A 26,119-nucleotide genomic window follows, 5' to 3' on the forward strand; every position below is an offset into this window, starting at 1 on the left:
AATCAACAGTAATCCAAACTCCAGCCTCCCATCAAGTGCCAGCCTATGTCAAAGGGCATGCTGTTCTGTGTAATGAGCTCTGCCCTGGGAGGACAGAGAAAATACAGCTTGATAGTTGATGAACGTTTGAGATTCTTTCTCCTTCTGAGCAGGATTGTGATTTCCCCACATTTCAGTAAAATACTTAAAAGCTAATTTAGTCAGTGGGGTGGTGGTGGTTAGATGTGCATGCTTGACCACTAAAAACTGAACTGGCAAGCTACACGCTCCTTTCTCCTTAAAGTCACTTAAGAGAAGGGGAAATTATTATCTAGAGTGAGCTGTCAACCCTTATGCCAGCTTTCCTCCTGATATGATTTATAAAACAGCTAAGATAACCTCTGGGGGGGAGCTTTGCAATGGAAATAGCAAGTGATTCTTATTCTAATGAACATAACACTGTCACAAGTTTAAAGTTCAAATCTGAGGTACGAAGGTTTGGGGGGGAAAAAAGAGCCCGTAAAATATGAATGTGACAGCATATGTGTTCCTTGCCTGCACAGTGTATGAAACAGGAGAAACAGGCAAACTTTATTTTTCTAATGAGGTTTAAAATATTTTTCAATCTTTATCAGACAGAAATTCCTCAATACTGGTTGGTTTTTTTGTTGCAGGTTTGGGGTTTTTTTTTGCTTCACGCTCTCCTCAGTTGAGACAAGGCATTTTTCTCAGAGTAAGTTTGTGCCTTTGGTCCTTCAGCATTGCAAAATGTCCTGTCACAATTGGCACTCATTAAATAAGCCTTTGTTGGTAGCTGCAGCCAACAGGCAGAAGGCTGAGTGGACTACAGGAATTTAAACTCCTGGAGGAGGCTTGTCCTGATCAGCATTTAGAAACACCAAATGAGGATTTATTGGAGAACTTATTTCTTCCCATTCTGTTAAAAAAAAAAAAAGGAAAAAGAAAGAATCCCATTACTAGGTATCTGACAGCTTTCACTGATATCTAGCCTACTTCAGAACTGCTTTAAAAATAAAAACAGACCCCTTCCTAGAAACTGTTACATGAAAGAAAAAAAAAATAGAAACTGTATAAATCAATGGCAGGTTAACCTGCCCCTGAACTTACCCAGCATATTTCCTATGTTAAGAGCTGTGTGAATGCAATTTAGATAGTCAGTGAACCATAGTGTCTGTAGGTTTGCTGAGGCTGATAACTCTTCAATGTCTGGTCAGTATCTTTCTGTCTCAAGGCTAGAGTTGCACCAGATCCTTGCTATCAGCTGAAGTAGAAAGAGCCAGCTGAGTAGAAAAGGATAGTGAGCTAAAACTTTAATAAATCTGTAAAAACACTTACATTAATTCTGCTTATTAACCTCACTTTCTGAAGTTGTATTTCACTTTAAAGCCTTGTTTTAGTCATAAGCTCACATGTTGTACTAGCTTCTGGGTGCACTCTCAGATTGGATATGGTGTGTTGATGCCTCATGGGGTTCAAGAATTTTGTGTTGGTCTCTTTCTCAATAGCCCAGCCACCCCCATCCAGGTACAGAAGGGAACAACATGCATGTGGCAAGCTCCTGCTCAGTGGAAACATGGAACTTTTTGGTGGGACACCAATGGAGTGCTTATGTCCTAGAAGCAATATTAAATGTGTCAGAAACCCCAAAAATCCCTTCTGCTCATTTAGTATGGTTCATGTGAGTTATACAGAATGTATTCACAGCTAGCAGCAATATGTTCCACTGCCGTGCGCTTGCTTGCTGTGGAGTCCTGCCATGCTGAAGTTCCATAACTAGCAGCAATATTAATTTAATCCCACTTATTTCTCCTTCTCACACAAAAACTGTGTACTTACAAAAAGGTGCTGGATAGCCTGGAGACAGAGTTAAAAAAGAGGAAGTGCAAAACTAAGTCATGTTTTCCAGTGTGGCATATGACTGCAGCTCACTTTACTGTATTGTGAAAAACAGAATATAGTCTAAACTACTTTCAAAAAAACAAAACCATGCTTGAGCAGTATTTTCTTAAGCCTTATCTGCTTAAGTAACTAACTAGCAGGACAGATGGTAGATAAAAGAAAGCTGGATTTCCAGGGAACCCAAACGTCCCCTTGGAATTTTTGAAAAACAAAAAAAAAATGGAAAATGAACAGACCTCATCATACTCCAGCTGTTCCCAAAACACTACCACAGCATTAGGAGGCTCATATTTACTCTGTGAACCTGACTGCATATGGGATGTACCTGACATTCAGGGAGCAGCAGCCAGGTGACAAGTCGTTCTGTGGCACAAAATGCACACTGAATGGGGACAATGTAGCTTAATATTTCTTTCCTCAGTAATGTCTCCTGAGATATGATCAGTGCAGATTTGGATTAGGGAATGCAAAAGCTCAGTATCACAGCTTGTTGAAAAAATCAGGAAGACGATGGAAATTCTGTCTTTGTTTTTCAGCAAAGTTTGAATTTCCACAGGGGAAATAAAATCAGTAATTCCTGATAAATACAAAGCTTACTATTAAAAAACTTTGTCAGTAATTAAAAATAATCAGCCTCTCTGTTTTCCATTAGCAGGTGTCTGAGGCCTAGTTGGAACTCTTATTGGCACAGATAGATACTAAATATAGTATTTTGCCATCATCATGGGATGATTTATCTATGGAATATAATTTTTTACACAGCAGTTATACCTCAAGTGGTAAATAAGGCTTTGTCTGTGCTCCAAAATTGTGCCACTCTAAATATACCGCCGTAGTTAAAGGAACACAACCCACTGGTGGTTGTTACAGCCTTGTAAAACAGCATTCAGTCATGTAGTCATCCCTGTATAGCAAGGGGAGCATATCCGTGATGATTTTGTACTGCAGTGCACACTGAAGTTTTTATTGGTGTTATGCTAACAGCTAAAAGAAAAAACGCAACTGAAACGTTACGCTGGGAAAAGTCTTGAGTGCAGATAAGGCTCAAATCAGAAAGATTGTGAGCAACTTCGGGTACAAGCCACATCTTCCTGTGGCTAAGGGTAATGGTAGCACATTATGGGCTGTATTAAATATCATTAACAATGACAAGAGTGTGGCAAAAACATTTCACTGAGGCAGGAAAATATAAGGTTTCTGGCAGTAGCATCAGGAGCCTTACCACTGAGCACAGAAGAATTTCTCAGAATCCAACCCTTGTGCTGAATATGTCAGAAATCACAGTATTACCATGTTACAAAGCCACTCCTGAGAACTGAATAGAAGTCTGCCATTGTAAAAAATTGCTAAACATCTTGCAATACTTGGAGTGTAGCATTTGTTTCCTAATTTCAAATAGGCAGTAAAAAACAATTAATTCCAAAGGTTTCTCATAAGGATTACAGCTGGGTAAGGCTTTTTTTAATGCCTGATTTTGGAAAAATCAGATTCACATCATTTAATTGTCTTTTTGCAAAGCAAAGCAATTTAGAGAACATCTAGCTGAAAAAATTCTGTGGATTCAGGACAGAAGTTATTGTCCCAACAAGACAGACATCAACATAATGCTCAGTACTAGTGTCAGAAAGGCTTTAAACCCTGTGCCCCACACATCAAGCACATGATCTGATTGTCACACTTGGATGCCTTGGAAAGGCTTCTGTTTTTCCCCCTCCCATGTTAAATCGGGAATAGCTTTTATTTCATCCTTATGTAAGTAGAGTCATTACTTTGGATTTTGGTTTCCTCTGAACTTATTTAGGATTCTTAATTTCTGTGTTTGGTCCTGCTGTTGATTTGCAAGGAAGCCACAACTTCTCTGTATCATACATTCTCTGCATCATCATTCTCTGTATATCCATCTCCAATGTGGCAAATAACATTCCCTGCCTATCTGACAGAAACGTGCCAGACTTAACTAGCAACAGATGACGTTTTCAGAAGTTGCTAGTTAGAGACACCGTGTGAAATGAGGCTCTTGAAGACTATCAGGCTGAGCCTCTGGATACACATTCACACTGAAAAGTTCACAAGAAGTTGTTGAAAAACAGTTGGTGCTCTGATAAGATGCATTTTAAACACACTATTATGAATCATAGCAAATATATTAATGGCTACTTTCATACACATATTCTGAAAACTAACTCTTTCCCTTATTCAATGCCAAAGACTTGAAGTCCTGCCTACTCTTCATTGATATATTCCATTTTCTCTCACAAAGAAGGGCAGACTCTGCCAGACCTAGGTTATCTGCAAGATCCAGGGGTGAAACACACTATGGACTATGAGAAGAAAGAAGTTTTTAAAACTTGACTAAGAGTCAAGCTTAGATCTTGCTCAGGATTTTACAACTTCATGAAAGCATGCTTGAGAGACTGCCAAAATTTTTCATTGTTAAAAAAATATGTATCATAAATTCATCACCAAACTGGAAGCAGCAGCCACTTGTACAGCACACACAAGTTCTATACAGCTGTTTTCATGATGGATATCTTGCTTGCTGACCTGATTTCAACTGGTGTCAACTCAACACAACACTGTAAACTTCTCTGGATGATTAGAAAACATTCCTCTGAAGTATGTGAACAAACATAAGCTGCAAACACTGTGCATTGGAGATTTGTCTTACCAATGTAGCATCTGTGCAGTGGGACTATATAACTATGCTATTTTTTTTTCCATCTTCTGCCTGAATATTAACAGTTAGTTGCAATCATATTAAACGTCTCCCTGCCATTTTTTTTTCAGTAGGAAGCATGATTCTTTTTCTCTTGGAAGGAGCCAGCCCAAGCTACGTGCTCAATCAACCATAAGTAAACGTGAGAACCGGTCTGAATTCAGTGTTTGTTTTGATGTACTGTGGAATGGTAGTCTGGGAGACATAAACTCATTGCAAGTCTTCCATGGAATGTGAACTTGAAATTATGGAAAGGCACTGGAACCAAAGGTGCCCTCCTTCTCCCTTGAAACAATTGCCAAACATGCTAAATATGTGGCTGTATTTAGCAACTACATATTCCTCTCAGATCTCAGTTTTGTATGCCCTGGAAGGATTGTCGGATCTGTAGCACCTGCATCTTCAGAAGATTCCCTTTGCAGACCATGCTCCATTCCCTCCTTGCTCCTAAGCATGCACCAAAGTGCAGGCAGCAACTACATAAATTTTTGCTGGTTTCAGTGCTTCTGGCCATCAGAAGCTGCTGGGGCTCTGGGCACTGGAACACGAAGGAGGAAAACTCCATTTCCCAACTGTCTCAGCTAGCCCGCAGTGTAGAGGGGGTTTAAAAAAATAATAATTCAACCTCATAGAGTTAGTCAGTATTTCAAAATTGTGTTTGTGGCAGATTTAGAAGAAGACCCCCAACATTTTTAAGTTCTCAGTGATGGAAACAACCATGCTGGTGTGTTACAGATGTTCCAAAGTCCAGCTGTTGGCCTGGGGATCCCAGCCCTGGCAGATGAGATGTAGGCTCTGGAGTGTTTGTCACTCCTGGCTTGAAGGCAGTCCAGCCAGCAGGCTGCTTGGGAGTGGTGGACAACAAGGCAGGCAAGTCTTGCATGAGTCTGGCCTCACAAGCATGAATCTGCTGGTTTTTTGCTAATCTAGACCCATATAGTATAATTGTTTGATTTTTAAAGAACTGGCCTATTCTAAGAAAAATAAATTCTCACCAGCTTCTGGCTTTTTACATCTCTCTTTATCTCTCCATCCTCCTCAAAGAAAAGGCAGCGAAACTGTAGACAGGGAGAATGAAGAAAAAGGCAGTGATAACAGAAAGGAGGATGGGAACAGGCTGAAGAGGAAGAACGATACAGAAATCTCAGTTGCTGCTGCTCTCTGCAGAGGAATAACAAGAGTGTGCAGGTATAGAAAAAGGTAAATAAAAGCCAGGTTAAATTGGAGATAAGTAAAAATAGTAGCAGGGCAGGGGAAGGGAAAGGATGTGGTGAAATTATAGCAAAGGAAGAAAGGTGGAGACTGGAAGGAAAAGGTGGAAGCTTTTTTTCCCCCCTTAGCTTAGCACTTGGACTTGGTAGCAGTCTGCAGGCCCACCCTTCTACCTCGTCCACTCCATGCTTTCTACACTCTGCAAAAAGTAAAGATGAGTTTTACAGAAATTCTCATTTCACAGCAATTATCACCAGAGTAAATCCATCCTGTACTTTGAGGTTATTAACAAATTTAATTTTTTTAATTAAAGGCTATTCACAATACAGGAGGAAAGAAAGAAAAAAAAAAAGACTGAACAATTTGCACAGGTCATCCAAATTTTAAACATGTACTTGTCTTACAGTCTTACTGTTCTCTCAGGTATGTTTGTGGTATTTTGTTTGGGAAAGTGGACTGAAGGGAATTCTGTATAGCAGATAGAGAGATATCATGGTAGTAAAAATTAATTATAATCTTTACTAAAACTCTGCAAGGTGGTAAGATATCAGTTCCTTTTATATGTGTATGGACTGGTTTCTTGGGCCACTTCCAGACTTTCTTCTGTTACAGTCTGAGGTCTTCCCTCCAGAATTGATGCCCACTATCACACATGGAGAAAGGCAAGCATTTGGTGATATGGCTGTATCATTGTTAAACAATGTTGCCTGTTGTAGAGGAATGAAGGTGGGTTAATTAGCATTGATAATATACAGCTGTGGGCTGGCTTCAGGGGCAGCGGGTTGGCCGATGTAGACAAGGTGCAGCTGTGGCTGGTTAAGTGAAGTGGTTGAGAGCCGATGAAGGGAGAGCAGCTGAGGAAGAAGCAGAGAGAGGAAGGAGCAAGAGGAAAGAGAATGCATGCACTGGGTGAGGACAGACAAGGAGAAGGTAGCAGAGTGACTGTATGAAGAATATGCTGGTATGAGATGGTAAAAGACCTTGTTGCAGCTTGATAGTTTAGAGAGTGCTGCAACAGCCTGTGTGGTCCCCTTGTGCATCGCTTGGCACTTAGGCTTCTCCTTCTCCATTGCAACTTGGCCGGAGGACCTGGTTGAGGAAATCAGGGTGACCCTTGGTTTGCATTCTCCAGGTTCTGCAAAATCTGGTTTGCGTTTCTCCACATTCATCTGTTATGCTGCAAATACAATTACTTGATGTATGTCTCGCTAAGAGATTTCATATCTAAGATCTTCAAAAAGTCTGTCAAGGAGAAAGTGATAGGGAGGAAAGCTGAGAAACTCAAATGTGGTTTTAGGCCAGTGTGTAGTATGAATGTGACAAAACTGTACTGATGTACAAATGCTTATGTATCTAATTGCAAAATGTGAGCACCTAATACCAGGTTTATTTTGTTATTATTCCCTCTCTGTCTTTCTTTTTGAGTTTAGCCTTTCTTCCTGTGACAGTATCAATTCTTTTTCAATAGTGTCTTGCATCCCATTCTTTTTCATCTCTTTTTCAATACTACCCTTTTCTCTGCTAAATCATCAAAGATATTTTTGTTCTTTTACCTATTGTGGCAGAGTCTGTAAACACAATCTTAGAAAGAGAATTTCTAAGTGTAAGCATTTGTGATGCATTTGCACTAAAAGCTTTGAATTGCTATCTTTGATAAAGCTATTCGGTCTGATTATATTGTTTTGGAATCACACATTCAAGCACACTTCCTTGAAAAAATGATTTTTTCAATGTGTATTATATTGCATGTCTCAAAATGGAGGAGGATTATTTTTAAATACTGTGTAATCCATGTAAGCAATCGTATTTCTATCCTGAAATTCACACACCAGTTAAGATTGAAATTTGAAGTCCAGTTTTTAAAAAACAACAACTCTTAATCTTAAAGATGCATAAAATATAAACAAAGTTAATAATAATTATTCCGGTTTTCAATCTTTTAAACTGCTTCCATACTTCAAAGACTTCACGGATGGATATTGCAGGCTGTTCTTATATTGAACATGACAAGCATTCTGCATAAGCACTGAATAGCAGGTGTAACAGCCATTGATAGTTGTAGTGTATTTAAAGCAGGAATTGAAAATATTTCTAAATACAAATTCAGATCTCATAGACTGGAGTTTAGGTGGGAGTAACTATACTTTTGGAAATTCAGTGATGTCTTTAAACTGCCATAAGTAGCCATGAAAAAGTGTTCATGTCATCAAATAGCAGAGATCCAGAAGTACGGCCAGCTATAAAGTTACATAATGTATTGATCTCAGCATTTGAGGCATGGGCAAGGCTTCCCTTCATAAACCTTTGCAGCTGAAGACATCGCTACCCTGGGACAGACATCACACCACCCACCCACCCACCAGTCCCAGTGGAAAGGATTATGTAATCCTTCTTCAATCTGTTTCAGTCAAAATCAGTCCGGTTAAGCAGTAACTGAAGTTGAAAAAGTTAATCCACTATGTTTAAATTGAAGTTAATTATCCGGGTTTTTTTCACCTGCCATGTTCAATGGCAAGACATACAGAGAAATTAAATATAGATGCTACCCACACTTACACATTAACAAAACATATTTCCTTACTCACATCATCAGTGTAACCCATTGAACACACTCAGTTTCATAATGTCTATTGATTTTCAAAAGCACCTTCCTGATGGAGCTGAGCACCCTCTGCTCAGAGTGCCAGTGGGCCTTTAAAGTCATGCTTCTGCAATAATGATTCCTTAGCCATGTTCTCAAAAATATATTTTTTTTATACCAATGTACAGATTTTACTCTCTACTAAGTTGGTCTCTTGTGTCCTTCTCCTTTTTCTGTGTATTGATGGTTTTAAAACAATGAACTGAACTGCTTTTAATGAAAAAGCGTGCTTTGTTTGCAATTATAGTTGAATCCCTTAAAACATGTAAGACACTATCTTGTCTCTCGTAATAAATCTGTAGAGTACATGCTGCCTTATCAGATTTAAAGACAACTCAGGGTACTTTATTATAAGTTGTACAGTGGTTTAATACTGCGTTTTACTCCAGCTAATGAAAGTCAGAGAGAAAATGAGTGAATCCAAGGTTTCCTTCTCTTTTTGCCTGTGTGTGGTTACTTAACCTCTCCATTGCATCTCTTTAAAGGACTGTAGGAAGAAAGTACTAGATGGATTCAGTGACAATATTTTATTACAGCATTAGTGAAACTCAGAAATTGGCTGAGGAGTTGGGTTGTCTGAAATGTGGAGGTATCAGTGCCAGAAGATTGGTGTCTGACTACCTTCCATGCCTTTCTTTAGGCAGCAGGTAGCCATAGCTCTTGCGGATTGATGTGAAGGCTGGATGAAGATGCTGAGCACTTCTGATAAGGCAGGCCACAGCTGCTCTGAGACTCGTATCTGGACCAAGGATTCTGCCCTTTGCTAAGGTTTCTCTGTGCTCCTGGATTAACATTTGGAGGCTGTAAAAATCCTAGAGGAGGATATGGTGAGAGCTAAGCCTCTGTGTAACACCTTTCTCAAACTCTGGTACAAGGGTACTGGGAAAAGGAACAACAAGGAGGAGAAGATGGAGAGTTTATGGGCCACACCACTGACTGAGAATTATATGCTGTCCCCAGCACTGGCTGACTTCCTTGGAAATTAAAGCAAGCAGTTTATGAGACCTGCTGCTTCACACAAACTGTGCTTTCAGAAGCTGTGCATGGAATTCCCCAGAATTATTACTAAAATGTTGACTGTTTTTCATCTGCATTTGAAAATCAGACTTCAGAAGAGCTGATTGGAACAACATGTGTACAGGTATGTCTGCAGACCAGTATGCTTCAAACAGCCGCATAATGAGGGTGGCCCTTAGTCATTTTTGTGGTCTCACTATGCCATACAGGGAGAAGACGAGCAGAAGGAAGGCTGATTATTACAATGCATGTACATCTACATGTAAAAATGTGGAAGTAACGTGATAAATCCTCCTCAGCAAGCAGGGAAGCTCCTAATGGCCTGCTTATTTCAAGTTATGGATGACACTCATTCCCAGGGGTTTTAGATCTGTAATTCTTACTCAGGTTCATCTTTCTTCACAAAGATTTCAAAAGACTGGACAAAATAAAGCAAGAGTTCAACCTGGATTGTATTGGTTTAGTATCCTAAGAGACATTTGGCTTCTTATTTCCATAATTAAAACTAAACTGCAGTTTCATATTTACCCTTCCTTAAGCTGGATTAGATCCTAGCAGTAGTATTTTGTACTACTTGTAGCTTGCTAATTCAGTGTGCTGGGACACCAGTCAAAGGTCATTACAATAGTTAGATGCAGGTGACGTAGATGCCCTAGTGTAGTTATGTGCCAAGAGAATAAAAGAAGCAACATGTGGCTTCTCACTTTGGAAGAAGCATGTGGCTTCTACATTAAATGTCAAATATAAGAGAAAGCTTAAAGAAGTGCCTGCACTTGGGAAATCACAGCAGGATCCAAACTTACCCGGACCTGTTCAGACTCACAGTTTCAGTTCAGATCCATGTCTAGAAGATATTTCCTGAAACCCTTAGTGCAAAAAAAAAAAAAAAAAAAAATCTTGTTTGGATCATGCTTGGTACAAAATTTCAACCTGCCTTTTTTTAATTTACTGCAAGAATAAGAGCTAATTTTGAAACAGTTCTACTGTACGTATCCCCACATTAGGAGTGCAACTTCAGTTTCGCTCCTTTTAGGCAAATTGCTGACAATAGAGGACATTGTACCCAGTACTCCAGACATCCCCTCAACAGCGCCGAGGAGAGTGGAAGGATCACTGACCACCCTTGACCTGCTGGCAATATTGACATCTTTCATAAAGACCAAAAACTCCATTAAAAACCAATTTTAATGAGAAAATATTGGCCATTACAGGAGGGGCATTTTCAATTCTGCCAGTTTCTCCCTCAATCAAGCCACACAAGAAACTGTAGACAGGATCTATAGTAATTCACATAGTTTTCAGCTTGTGGATATTCAAGCTTCCAGATGAATAAACAAAGTTATGTCACACTCTTTCCTGTACCAGTATACAAGGCAGAGATGTGTTTGAACAGATGAGGGAAATAAAAAATGCTTCAAGATGATTATCTGAAATTTTCTTTTATCAACTTTTACACGATCATCTGTTTATGAGAGTTTTATATGGACAGATGATCTAGGTTTCATATGATCATTGGCCCATGCCATGAAATCTGTGAAATTCTAAATATTATTTTGTGGATAAACCTGAAAACTTTGAAGTGTTTCTTTACCCTATGTTAAAGGATGCTCTGCTGGGTCTAGCATTCTGCTCTCATTTTCTACCATTCTACATCCAATGAGCCACAGTGTGCTTTTCTCAGATAGTCCTTTCTCACTCCCGTCTGTTGAGGACAATCTATTTTATGGATATAATTAACTATTCATTGACACAGAGCCTTGAATTTGCCTCTCCCCAAATTCCAGAAGAGCAGCCCTCATCTCTAGGTTACAAAGTCAGCTTCCCTACAGCTCATAAAGCTTTACACGATGTGTTACAGCTCCAGCAGGAGAGATTAAGAGGCTATCTGGACACTGCAGTGGTTGGAAAGCTCTTCAGTGAGGTGGGAGATCTGCTGTCAATCCCCTTTTCTGATGAATATTTGCTTCTAAAAAAGATGCTGACATCTTTCCTGGCTTCTCTGGAACCAGTTATGTCGGATCAGGGATGAATTTAGAGCAGAAACTGCAGAAACTCTGCCATCACACAGTACTTATATATGTATTTTAGAATACTAACCACAGTCTACTAAATGGACTTGAATATAAATGAACTGTCACTATGGGAGAATAGTTGAAATCATCTTGGATATACAGATAATATTGTCTCAACTGTGAACCCTGCTTTAGAATCTCATTTCAGTCTCTACCTAAAAATCTATATGTCAAAAGAAAATATCCTGAGTGCCATCTACAAACTATAACATGACACAAAAAAAGCCATCTTTCTGTATGATAGAGCTACTTCTAATTTTCCCATTAGACCAAACGACATCATAAAGAATATCTGCCAACAACATGATATAAAACCATACCATGCATCATGAAAAATAATTGCAATTCAATTACTCCTGAATTATAAAACCGTCAGCTAGGTGCAATAAGACAAAAGCCTTAAAACATATGAAAAACTGCTTAGCATAGATAATTATATATGTTTGAACAAAATCCCCAAAATAAAACATGTGCGGTTTGAAGGAACAGGGTAATCGTGCCAAAATAATTCTCATTTATAGCAAAGGTTGGAGGATCAGCAATTTTAAAACCATCTCCCTGAAAAAAAAATTATAAAAGTAAATTAGCAAACCTTTCTTACCCGTAAAGAGCATACCCAGCAACTGGGCAAGAAACTGGGGGGGGGGGGGTTGTCCTCTATCATCTTCTTACTTAGATTCTGCTTTGGCAAAGTATTTACTGTTGCTGCTCAGAATCACAGCATGGTTAAGGTTGATGGGCATCTCTGGCAATTGCCTAGTCCACCCCCCCTACTCAAAGCAGAGTCACCTACAGCAGGTTGCTCAGTGCTGTGTCCAGTTGGTTTTGAGTATCTCCAAGAATGAAGACTCCACAACCTCTCTGGGCAACCTTTTTCCAGTGTTGAAAACCCCAGAAGTTTTTCATTATGTTTAAATTGAGTTCCCTGTGCTTCAGTTTGCACCATTGCCTCCTGTCCTGTAAATGGGCACAAATGAACAAACCCTGGCTCCGTTGTCTTTGCACCCTCCTTTTAGGTATTTATAAAGATGATCCCCCTGAGCCTTGCTTCAAGTCCCCTCATCTTCATGGCCCTTCACTGGATGTGCTCCAGTATGTCCATGTCTTGTACTTTCTTGTACTTACACTTGCTTAGGTGCTGTGGAAAAAGCTATGGAAATTTTACTTCCTGTCAGTTCTGTGCTTTAGCCACACTCCCTGCTTGAATAGGAGAAAGAGAGAGAAAACGAAGTACACTGGGGGAAAGTAGAACTCAGGGAGAAATGGCTACAGAAGTCTTTATAGGACAACAGAAGAGGTCCTGTCTGCACTCTCCACTGGGACCTCTTGGGCATTCTTAAGAGAGGGGTTTGATTCTCTTTCTTGATATGTTACCTTTTGGCACAATGAAGAAGAAAATGGCTTTCCCACATAATTTTTAATTATGACTACACAAGTTAAAAACAAATATACTTCTTAAAATACAGCTTTTCCCCAAAGTCTCGCCCTGGTCTTGCGTTTTCACAAACGCAAGTTGTCATGGAACAAGACAGATACTACATCTATCCTGCAGCAAGGCAGAGCTGGGCTAAGGTTCGTGGTCACATCTGGCTAAACTGTGGAAGATTTTGCAAGAATACTTACCAAATACTTACCGAAGGGAGAATAAATTTTTTCAAACACAATGTGGTACCGTAGTCCCAATACTTCCCAAAGAATTTCTTATATAATCAGTAATTTTAATAACTAGTTATTTCATAGATGCTATTTTTCAGTCTTCAGATTGTATTTTTATAATATTTAATAGATCTGTATAAAATGTAGAAGAATTTTATTTGAATAGATTTGCTAATTAACAGATTTTACAAATAAGCTTTCTCAACATCCTGATGACTACGTTTCAGTTTCTTAATTGACCTTTTACATGATTTGCAGTGCACTTGGGGGTTTTAGTGTCTTTGTTCTTCTGGTAGGTAGTCAGAGAAATAGTCAGCATTTTTACTGATGCCAATGAAGTTTTCCAGAAGCATCAGATTCAGGTTTCAGATGCTGTGAACTCCAGAAGCACCATCATACCCTGTCCCAGTTCTGATTCAAGGCTATCTGCACAGCAGCCAGCGTACTCTGAGACTGTAGTGACAGGCAGTGCAGAAATTGCTAAAACGGTCGTCTGAGGTAACATTTAAATAGGAGTTTCATTATTCACTTGTGAAATAGGACATAGGACATCGGACATAAGACATTGTCCAAAGTGACACCTAAAGATAAAATGAAGGGACAAAAAGGAAGACAAAAAGTTGACAGAAAAAGACAAAGTTCATACTACAAGCTCAATATGAACCCTTGCTTTAGATGTTCTACAGTTACACTCTGTCCTTACAGCTATTTTGGAGTCCTGTGAAGCACATTAACAAGTGGCAAGCAGGTCATCTCCAACCTGTACAAGATCACAGCTTCTAGTACTTATTTTTTATACCTCAAATTTACATTTGTTGATTTTCCCTCTACTATAGATGTAACTGCCAGGAAGGAAGAAAAGAGAGATGGCTATACCTAACACCAGAGTGCCTGACCCTTTCTCTGAGGCCACACATTGTGCTAGATGAAAGCAGGTGTGAGCAGGACCTGCAGAAGGCAATGGTTAGCTACCCTTGCTGAAGGGCGTCCTGCAGGGATCACATGTGGGCTGGTAACAGCTATTGTATGTTAAACTGAACATTTCTTATGTGCATAAGAGAATTAAAGTGGTGATTTTGAAAAGCATGAAGTCTAGTCTTCGCCTGTGCTTTTACCATATCTGTTTTTTCTGTCCTAACCTTGTAGCTCTGATAAGTTGTCACCTGGAGCTTTAGCAAGACAGTTGGTGCCAGAAGTATTCCTCCAAACTTGTCTTTGCAGCATTTTCCTGCTTTTTCTCTTTCTGTCATCCAGCTTTGAGCTGTGTTTCTTTACTGTGGCTGCCTGCTGAACCTACCACCTTGGACCTGTGTTTACACTATCAGGCAGCAGACCCCAGGCACGTTTACCCCTGTTTGGCAATGCACTTGCCCAGACCTTTTGCTCTGCCTTTCTTCTGACTTTGAAATTGCTATCCTTAGGTCAGTGGTCACTGAGCCAACTTCTCAACACATGCAAGTTAATGGGAATCCTGGTGCTAACTAGAAAGATTTGAGCTGTGTAATTTTTTATTTACACTGTCAAAGTTGTTGCGTTGCACTGTCAGTCTTGTGCATGTCAATCATGTTTCAGCCCCAGATATTTAGCAGGAACCACAGCTGCTGCTATGATGAAGGGCAACACCTTTTACACGTTTGTTGAAAGAGTAAGAGTAAAGCTGAATTAAATTTGCTGAAATGTTAAGAGAGACTAACCCTTCTAGATCATAAACAGAGGTCCAGAGCCACTACTACCTTTTAGCCAGAGGAACTGTTGTGCTGGACAATGAAGTTCTGCCTCTTCAATTTCAAGAAACTATCCTCATAATAAAAACACTGGTGACTGTCACTTGTCAAAGAAAATTAGGAGAAAATTCTGGTTCCAACCTGTCCAACTTAATTTGCTTGCCTAATGGTAATGTATAGGTTCCAGTATGAGTAGAAGTAACCTTCTACCTTGGGTGATAGGCTACCAAATAGCAACTCTTTAATTAATGGCCAAAGCTCTAGTGAACTGACACTGTCATGTGAGAAGATTTTTATAAGCCTCTCCCCAAGATTTTACTGTTCTATTCTGAGAGCTAGCCTTTAAAGAAGACTTGTTTAAAAAAAATACACAAATTCCTTACTGGCAGACAGAGGTACTGCCAGAAGGGCTGGATTTTGAAATAGCAGTTATTTGGTGCAGCTAGCTTCAGTGTATATAAAGATCTACATATGTTACCATAAATAATAGAGTTCTTCATCAGGCATTATGCAGTCCTACTACCTTGCGTATTAAGAATAACCCAAGGGAATGCCAGGTGATTCAACTAGAATTCAACTATAAACCATCTTAAGTAATTAGGTGGACCACCTGTAATTGTTACAGAAGTGATTAAAAAAATATCAATAAAGATCATATTGTTATACAAAGTTGTATATTTTCTTAGCATTGAGCATGTTAACTCATGTACTGATGGTGATCTGTGGCTATCATAACCACCATACCTATATTAGTCACGTGCAAAGGCAATTAAAAAATAACAATGAAAATCACCCACCTCCTGCTTTCTATGACATTTATAAGGCTCAGTCAATTACTCCTTTTCTCTAGCTTGCAACCCAAAATTAGGGTAAATGAAATCACATGAGGACTAAGAGGCAGCCATCCCAGCTAGTATTCCTGCTGCTTCTAATGGTTCCCATGATGTGGTTCACTTTGAATTGGTACCACCCGTGAGAACAGGTAAACTTTGTACTCTTTAAAGAACAATTTGTAGGAAAACAGACTATTTTACACTGGAATGTTTATAGTGGCAGAAGTGTATTTATCTTTATGTTATCTACCTGATCCTAAAATACAGTTGCATTTCCTTAAAAAAAAAAAAAAATTTAGTAAACAGTTAGATAAGAGTAGCTTTATGCAACAGAAGATATATGTGCCTTTTAGTTAAAATACTATCATTTGTCCTGCTTTGATTTGGGATTGGCTTCATTATGCTTTGGTGGAGAAGCTAAGCTGATTTATAAGTGATTTCTAGTTTGGCTTTCTCTGGTTGGTTTATCCAAATGAAGATCATTTTAGCTATTATAGATCAGAAGACAGAAATAGTTCTTGGCATGCTACAAGTCACAGCTGCTTTCATCCCCAACTGGATGTCTCTGAAAAGTTCCTTTGCTGTCTGAGTTTTGCTTTAGACTCATACTAGATTTAAAAAATGTATATTTCAGGATCGCTTTAGAGCAATGTATTGCTATTTAGATTTAAGCTTCAGAGCTTCTAGACTGGTTTGAATCACAGTCGCTTTTTGAGGTTTTTTTTTTGTTTCTTTTGGGGGAGGACATTTTTATAATCTAATCTTGGAATCTATCCTTATCTATACTGGTTCTATACCATTATGCATCTGTTTTGGGATGTAGGACTTCTCAGATATTAAATAGATCTGAAATGGTAAAATTTGAGTAGTTATATGGACAGATGGAAACAAACAGTAGAGCCTGTGCCTCAAAAAATGCCATCAGAGGCACTGAGAGCTCTATTTAGAGAAGCAGACCCGATTTACCACTGCCTTGTAAAATGTGCATTGCAAAATAAATGTAGAATGCTTCACATTCTTAGTTAGGAGTATTTTGAACAGGTGTTAGTGATCTTAATGAGCTCCATAAAATGGAGAAACTGATCTAGGAAATCAGCAAACTTCTCTGTGGATAAGGTAGCAAGAGCATTGTAAAGCAGTATAAGTTTGGCTTTTCTGAATTTCCTTTCAAGCTTCTAAATGCTTTTGGTTGATATGAAAGAATATATCTTCTGTGCCCCTGTTTTTTACTATGCATTGTAGCTATGGTGCAATACCTGGCTAGAGAAACAGTTTTGGTTTAGGTTGCTTTTAGATTGCTTTTTTTCCCTTTGCTAATATGTTCAACTTTTCTTTAAAATTTGCTTTTCTGACTTAAATGTAATAGCATTACTTATTTTTATAATTAGCTTTATCTGAATTTCAATCAAAAATAACAAGAAATGTAGTGATTATTGTTACCTTTATCTTTGCTTGCAGTTTTTCACTTGTTGCCTAATTAAAGTATTATTTTAACCAAATTATTTTCTTGAGCTGTTATTTGAATTCTGCTGAACATGTTAGCTTTCATGTGTATATAGACCTTTAACATACAAATAGAATTGCACATACAGTATTGAATTCCCATAATTTAATAGGTAATATAATTCTGGGGGAAAATCTTGTTTACCCCCAAATGGACTAATTAAACAAACTGATTTTGGTCCTGAGCGTTGCTAAATCCAGAAGCTGAAATGTTGATATAGCTCTTTGGGGGTCTTGGGGGGGTGGTTGTTGGGGTTTTTTTATATGTATATACCCTTTGGACCTGCATGTAATGTCACAAAAGTGACAGGTGCCCTAAGAAATTGTAGTAGTGAAGTGTGGAATTCAAAGCAAAAGTCTTACTAGTTTTCTAATTACAGTGGAGAAGAGAAGTATACCTGTAACTTTAGCTTCTCTACTCGGTCGTGCTCCAAAAAGACAAGCATGCCTGACGCAGACAGAAGAGACATGCAAGAGAAACAACTTTTGAACCATACGTCTCATGAGGCGCAAAGGCTGTTACCTGGGAGAAGCAACCATGCTGGAAACCTGTCTCAGTCTGAGAAGAAACTCCAAGAGGCTATTTGTGTGCTGCTGGTGGAGCTGTGCGAGAGATTCACGTTCTTTGGCATTGTCTGCAACATGATCCTCTTCTGCACTGTCAAACTTGGCTATCGCAACTACCAGGCAGCTATTGTCAATATGTGCTTTGTAGGCACCTCTATGCTGACACCAGTACTGGCTGCCTGGCTTGCTGAATGCCTTGTGGGCAGGATCAAGCTTGTGTGCATCTGCATGTTTCTACACTTCCTAGGTAGGTGACACCCTAGTGTTATTTCGTGTTTATAATAATTCTGTTGCAGAAATGCATTATTGAGCGTCTAACTTTCTCCAGCCTTGTGGCCACCTTCTCCAACAGCTCTTACTGAGTTTCTCTTCTACAAAATGCGCTGCAGTATTTTTGCCTATGTACTTTCGTGAGTGCTTTGAACAAGACTAAGGAACATTTGCATGTGTATCTTGTGGACAGTTGGTGCACAAATTTGACTCCTCTAAAGTAGCATAGCTATTCAGAATGCAGATGCTCAACTCTTAACACTGGTCCCTTTAACAGACTTCTGAGGTTATTTGTGTTTGGTGCAAATCTGAGGCTTTAGTCAGAGAGACAGTTTGACAGAGAGTTTAGAAACTGTTTCCCAATTGTTAGTAGTCGAGATATTTTTGTATTTAAAGGTATATGACTGTTGTATTTGAACAAGAGGGAAAGGCGTATTTAAGCACATGCGAGTATAAACAAATTTTTCCTTAATTAGAGAGGCTGTATCCTAACAGCTCTGTTGAGAGCCTGCTCTCTGTTAGCACATTCTGAATCTTCCCCACGTTATTCTGAAGATCTTTTATACAAAAGCACTGTTCAAACTAAGTATGACCATTCTGTAGCAATTAGTGCATCTCACACCTGGTGGTTATTCTGTCAACTTAAACTAAGCTGATAGAAATACTTCTTACTTGTCCAGTTGTTGAGTATAAGCAAGTCTGATTTCTGCAATGATCAGCCACATTGCTATTTTGACATGCAACAAGGTGAGGAAAAAAATGTGACTAATTCCTGAAATGTTCTTGAGCTGATTGCAAAACCATTGTGCAAGCCGTACAGAAAACTGATTGCTATTATGTTCCACTGTTTCTCCCATGGGCTTCTGGTTTCGAATCTCCTTCTGTCAATTGTCCTTTCAACACATATCTTAAAGTAGAAGACTGGTGACAGAAACAGAATTTGATGTCTTTGGGTATTGTTTTAACCAGAACTTTTTTGAGATAGAACATTAAACATTCCTGATATATTAGGGTTTGATTCACATTTGTAGTCTTAGTCATTGCTAGTCTTGGTGTTGACACACCAATATATTTAGAGTTTAATTTCTAATTACAACTTGGAGAAGCTTTAGCTGATTAAATCTCAAAGACCCGGTGAGATGGCAACAGCAATTGCATGGAATTGCTAGAGGTGGCAAAGGCAATTCATGCCAGCATTTCTATAGGTAAAGTTTCTGAAAAATCATGTATTTTCCATGAAGCTGCAGCAGAAAAAAAGAAAATTTTTAACAACATTTTTGAGAATTTATCTGTTAAATTATAATTCCCATTACAATTCTGGGATTTAAAGAAGATGCAAAAAAGACTACACTTCACCATGGGGTGGTTTCTTTTGCTGGCTGATGGGTGGTTCATCATCTGAAGATACATGTTTTAACTAGTGCCATCTGGCTAGTGGAGAGCTACTGCTATCTATATGTGGGTAATGGGGAAGGCCAGTGAGAGGAGCTACATTTCCAGTGAGCTTTTCTGTTGATTGAAGAACCCGAAACAAGAACCTTACAAGCATTTCAGAGGAAGATTGCTTTCTTGGAGGCCCTTAGTGGTCTTACCTTACTGTACATAGAGCGACAGTTCTCTACAGCATTAAGACTCCCTCTTTGCACTCCGCTGTTGCGTATTTTTGATTTTTCATCTGTCTTTTCAACATAACTGGTTTAAAAATATGTCTCATTCATCAGTCTGATTTGAATCCATTTCAAATGTCAATTTTCTTTCCAATTCCAGGCACGGCGCTATTACCTGTTGTGGCATTCCCCTTTGAAGATATTTACATTGACAGACGACACATTCTTCATACGCTGACCAAAAGGGAGCAGAAAATAGTATTCTACTTTGCACTACTCACAGCTAGTCTGGGAATAGGAGGCATAAGAGCTATAGTGTGTCCATTAAGTGCATACAACCTTGAGGACTGTGGACCAAAAGACCTTCTTTCTTTTTTCAACCGGTTGGTAACTTAATGTTGGCTGAACATCTGTTGTGGGTGATAGAGCATTGCCTTGAAATTCACTACTGACTTACAAGGCAGACTCTACAGATGGTGGCTTTCCTGTTTTGTTTTTAACTGCAAAACTTACAGATTTTTGGAAGGGTTTCCAAGAATTTCTGTAAAAACTTCCTAAGTTTTTCCTTTTGCTAGGACTAGAGGTGATCATCTATTTTGGCCTCCTACAGAAGTCTTTAGTCAGAATTAGGATGAACTGATTTATCCAAATGCTCAAAGACCTGACAGCCTAGCTGCTCTTAGAACAACATATTCCATTTGGTTTTCTACATTTAACATGACTATCCCTTTAGGATACATTTTTGCCACTCCCTAACTAACAGTGGCAAATTTCAATGATGTATTAGAATTTACATCAGATTAAATTTTTAGCAATGAAAGGCTAAAGTCTGCTGGTTTACTGGAACTAGGGATTGCTAGTAGTCTCTAACTGCGAAGCTCAGTGGTAGGGGTCTGCTGTATTGTTTCAACTCTGTTGCTGTGAAGTTTTTGTGTCAGATAAACCACTTGACATTTGTGTTTTGATTTGAATATTTTAAATTTTTTAAGAGAACTTTAAGGAAAAATTGCTCCTAAACTGATTGCCAAAATTCAGGGGGGTTCCATATTAACTATTTCTCTCTCAGTATGTCAGAGAGGTCACTTTTTATATGTTTGCCTTTACCACTTCTGTAGCACTATATGGAACGCTATATACATTCACCTGTAATTTCTGGTTAAACTGTGGAGTGAGGATCAAAGAAGTCACAGTGGAAACCTCCAGATGCCTGCTTCAAGGGAGGGTGAAATAAGCCCTAAACTGCCCCTTTTTCTCTCCTTTCCCCATACATGCACAGTTCTTAAAATAAAAACTGAGCACATTTACATATTAACAATGCAATGCTGAAGAATCAATGAAGATCTTAGTGAATCAAATCTCTCCTCCTTTGGGGATGGCTTTCCTGGCTATTCTTTTTTCCTCCAATTATGTTACTATCAAAGAGTTTTGAATTAAATCCAAACTTCAGTGAATAAAGCAGCTTTACCAAAGGTGGATGAGACTGTTTAGTTCCTTAGAGCAGATTCTGCCTCCTTGACCTGCCCATAGGAGAGAAGGAAAAAAAAAAAAATCCTTCCTTTTTACTCTATTCTGAGTTTTAATCCTTAATTAGCAACATCATTTTGATTAAATAAGACTCTGGGGGATTAAGACTGGAGAGCAATCAGTTGTTCTGAAAGATAGCTCTGGAGAATTTATTGTACTGTGGTCTTAGACATTCAGAATTGTGTTTAATCAAAGTGACATTTCTCAGTGTTGATTACAAAGGAGATATAATATGAATAAAAAGTTCCTTGGGGGAATCCAGATGGGTCAGTTCTTGGAACTTTGGAAATATCAAGGAAGGCACATGTGCAATTAAAAAAATTTAGTAATTTTTGCAGTGACATCTAAGGAGGGGCTGTTTGATTTTTAAATCTCATGATTTAAAAACGGGGGTTTCATTCTTAGCACTTTTAATGATATTAAAACTTCTCAGAATATAATAACTTGGTAGCTATTTTCTCTTGGTAGATGCTTGTCACCGCACTGAATTTGAAAATAATATAAAATGAGATGGTTGCATACTCTTGGTAAGCACTGAATTTGAAAATAATATAAAATGAGATGGTTGCATGCTCTTGGTAAGTTTGAGTCTGTGTTCTTAGCAAAGTTCTATTTAAACAATCAAATTATTGGATTAAAGATTTGGATAAAAGACCCTGTAATTACCTGTTGTCTAATTCAATCCTTGAAGAAGATTGATTTGCACATCTAGAGCCTGGTTCTAACCCCTGGTATGAACTATGACTCTGACCTTTTAAGTAAACAGAATATACCAATGCCAAATGAAGAAGGGGCTTGGATTCTGCTGGACTGTTTCCCTAAGGACTTCTGCTTTTCTGAGGTTAAAGTTACGGACTGGTAGTATTTTTTTAGCAGGAGAAGTTAATTATGTCTATGGGAGCAGAGAATTGAGAGCAAAGGGTACAATCCAGACTAGGGATGAGACTTAGCAGTGTTCTGTCTTGTCTTACTGATCTTTGCCAAACAAATGCAGAGAAAATGGTAGTAGTAATATTTTCCATCCTTCCATCCTAATTTTTCTTTCCATATACTACAGTACAGTTTCTGCTCTTATCTTGGACAAGCTTTACTTAAACTTCTAAAAATGTTTTTCTACTTGTTTGTTGCTTTTTTCCCCCCACATCTTGTCTTTGCAGAGAACTCCGTAGCAATTCTGGGGAAAAAAAAATTACTTCCTCCTACAAAGCTGTAGTATAGGAAAATGTATGGCTTGGATGCTAGTCCATACATAGAATATCTGGCTCTGAGTCTGGATAAATCAAAACTTAAATTCTGAGACCTAGGTATGCTTAAAAAAGAAAAGCAAATAATATTTCAAGTAACAGGAAATCTACTGAGTCTTCAAAATTAACCCAGAAAGTGAGAAAAGATCGATTTTAGAATATTTTCTTATATTTTACTTTATCTCAGTTTGTTTCATTCAGCAGGTTCATCTTAATTATTATATTAAGTAAAAACTTTGAATACTGTATAAACATAAACAATACTTCTAAATAAGAAGTCATCTGGATGTTACTTCTTTGAAGTTATTGAAATGAGTACATTTCTGTAAAATGTTATAAAATTATTAGGGTTTTATGGGCTTATCACAATAATATTTGGTTTTGTATCTGAACCGCATTCTTGAAATGAACCTCCTAGGTTGGCATTTGGCTCTCATTGCGGGGATTGCTCAGACTGCTGAAGCTCCAGCAAGGAGCTGTTCCATGCAAAGTTGGACATGATTGTTGGTTTGGTGTATTTAACTAAATCAGCTATGACCTACTGGGATCTCTGAGACGCTTTAGGTAATGCAAGTCCAAATATTGCAATATTAGATGGCCATGGTATACAAGAACTAGCAAGATGTGTTTCTGTTTGGGTAGGTTCTGATCTGCTGCTGTCAGTATGACATGAGCAAATCCCACGTGTGCATTGAGGTTAGTTTATCTTTCTTGTTTGGTCCATAGGGATTGCTAAAACATGATGGAGTTTTTTGCTTCTCACTTCTGTGAGAGGACAGGAGCTTTACATTTCAGTCCTACGGTACTTTGCTATACAGTGGTGAAAAACAAAAGCACTCTCCTGTATTCAAGGGTTTTCTTTGGAGGCTCGTACTTCTAGTGAAATGATCATAGAGTCATGAAGAGTGTCAGGGCTTCAGGTACGTGAGTCACGCTTCTTTAGAACGTTTAGAAAACAGCCACTGAAACTTCTAACTTAAAAATTGTCACTTAAGAATTGTTTCAACACTTCTACACTAGTTCTGGCTGGACCGGTTGTGTAACTGTATTTTTTTTAAAAGCCTTATTTGAACTGGAGTCAGCATGTGCATGTACAAAATCCCTCCAACTATACCATCATCAGAATAATATAATTCCAAAGTGCCTAAAGATTGCTTTCAGACGAGGGGAAATGTCTATGATTCTGACTATCATCTCCTAAATATGTAAATCACTTGAAGGAAACAGTAATTGGTTTGGAACTTTGGATGTGTCTTGGTGACTTCAGAGAAATGTGTGAAGTAGCAGGGCTCCCTGCTGTGCATGTCCTTGCTGGTTCCAGGAGGCCTGCGGCTGCACAGCTCTCAGGACTTTGCCCTGGTGGAGTACGTCATTTTTCTTCTTTCATTTGCCCTGGGTCCGGTGAGTCAAACTGCATAATCATCTTCCCATGCCTACTGCTGCATAGCCCTGTGGTCATCTCTCATCCCTAGCAGTGAGAGAGTGTTGTCTCTGTAAATGAACTGACCCGAGCAGCATTACAAAGGTCTGTACTTCTGAAATGATAAAGGTTTTGCTTTCTTGGCACTAGCTAGACGTGATGTAGTGACCAATGTCAGAACATTGGAAGGAATACAGCAGGCACTTCAGTACTGAATTGCAATATGAAAGTGGTTCTTCTTGGCAATTACAGCAGGCCACCTAGAAATCATTTTAAATGAATGAAATGGGGTTGAGGAGGTCTCCTAGGTGTCAAGAGAGACTTGAAATCCCCCTCTTAAGAATTTCAGCTCAAAACATTTTGCTGTGATTGCTGATACAGGGAGCTGTAATGGTAGGCTGTTACTTAGCTCCTGCCCTACCTACCAATTTGCAGTTGAGGAGGGATCAAGCTGGCAAGCTTGGGAGTTGGATTGTTGAGGGATAACTGGTCTGCTACAATGTGTTGACATTTTTCTTTTGTTGTTGAGAAGGTAATTCTAGATGAATTAGGAGACAAAAGTACTCAAGTCCAAATAGCATACATAAGGCAGAAGTAGCACCAGACAAGAAAGCAAGTTTTGCTTCTTCAAGCAATATGTATTAAACTGTGTAATTGTATTTCAATGTATATTTCGCCTTTCCTGCAACCTTAGCAAAATGTTTTCATTTAAAGATGAAGGAATCTTCTCTTGCAGTTGCTGGCAAAATGTAATCTGTGATATATTGAGATAATATTACTCCATTATTCATCCCTTTTCTTTGTTTAAAATACAGTTGTCATCTTGGGGTGGGTTGTCCCTTTCGAGGTGCCCACCAAAGCCCCTCTATCACTTCCCCTCCTCAGCTGGATGGGTCGAGAAAATATAATGCTGATGGGCTTGGGCTTGGTCAGCAGCAGGTCTGACTTGGAGCCATCTGGTGTTGGCTCTGTGGGACAAAGGGGAAGCTTCTGGCAGCTTCTCACAGAAACCACCCCTGTACCACGTCCGCTACCGAAACGTCGCCATGCAAAACCAATACATGTATTTAAAGCCAACTTGGAACTTGAAAGTTTAGTCAAAGTTAAAATTCCTTACTTAAAATTTCAAGGCTAAGTCTGCAAGGCACAGTCAAATCTGAAACAAAATTTCTTGAATGACTGACTCTGACTTTTCAATTGAAGTATCATACCAATCCTCAAAAGCTAGTATTTTTGTAAAGTGTGACTCTAACAAAGCAGGTTCTCTCTGAATCTCATCTCTGTACCCTGAGATGCTAAATATTCATTGACTCTGCTCTATAGCTTCAAACCCCTGTTTTGTGTGAGAGTTCAGTTTTAAGGGAAAATTTGGTTTAAGCTCTATTGGAAGCAAAAAGACAACACAAGTGGCCTGAAGAATAGTGAGGGGGGCACCTCAGAATTTAAAAGAACATAGGGGGATTATAACTGAAACATTTGCAAGTATGAATGGTAGGGTAAAAATTAGTCAGTCATGTTGTGAGAAGAGGGCTATGCAATAAAAGAACAAGCAGTACATTTTGTTTCGCTTATGTTTTACTTTATGTAGCTATACAGTTAACTACTCAAAAAAGCTGAATTTTAGAAGAACTCGTGATTTAATGTGTTATGTAGGAGTTGGAATCCAAGGGAAAAAATGACATGACAACATACTCCTTACTATGCAGATGTAAACTCATTTGCTAGGATAAGGAAAATAGGTAGTTATCCTTTTGGATCCTTTCAAGGAAACACATTGTTCTGGATTTTTTTTATTTTGGGGTGTGGCCTTTTTTTATCCTTATAATTCCTTAAAGCATATTTATTGTGCTTTTGTCAGGGGTTCCAAGCTGCAGTAGGCCTATCACTAGTGGCATGCCATCTGCTTCCAAGAGTGTGATTTTCATTTGGGTATCTTCTGCGCCTAGGAGGGGCTCAGCACTTGCTTGGAAAGCACCTCTACTGCCAAATGCAGTCTCGGAGCAAATTATGCTGGGGAGCCTCCTTATCAAGACATTTCCAGAAGCCGCCAAAAATTTAAGCTGAGCCTTGCAACTAATGGAAAAGCCATCCTTTCTGATAAATCAAATTCTAATATTTCTTTAACAAGGGATGGTGACATTAAGACATTCCTCTCTTAAGCTTAAAGCATGTAATTTGGTGATGCTGCGTACACAAAACTTATGTTATTAGATA

The 26,119-nt window shown here is 38.7% G+C and overlaps 1 protein-coding gene across 1 annotated transcript in view; it reads left to right on the forward strand.

The window, feature by feature from the left end:
* Window positions 1–26,119, forward strand: part of SLC15A5 (solute carrier family 15 member 5) — a 72,199-nt gene that overhangs the window by 14,532 nt on the left and 31,548 nt on the right. The window contains exons 1-2 of the mRNA XM_080391819.1: window positions 1–18,087; window positions 19,878–20,100. The exon at window positions 1–18,087 is cut by the window's left edge and continues 14,532 nt beyond it. Coding sequence (XP_080247945.1) covers window positions 17,718–18,087; window positions 19,878–20,100 — 593 coding nt within the window. The 5' untranslated portion in view covers window positions 1–17,717. The remainder of the gene's footprint in view (window positions 18,088–19,877; window positions 20,101–26,119) is intronic.

This window comes from Falco punctatus (genome assembly GCF_963210335.1).
Source record: "Falco punctatus genome assembly, chromosome: 6".
NCBI lineage: Eukaryota > Metazoa > Chordata > Aves > Falconiformes > Falconidae > Falco > Falco punctatus.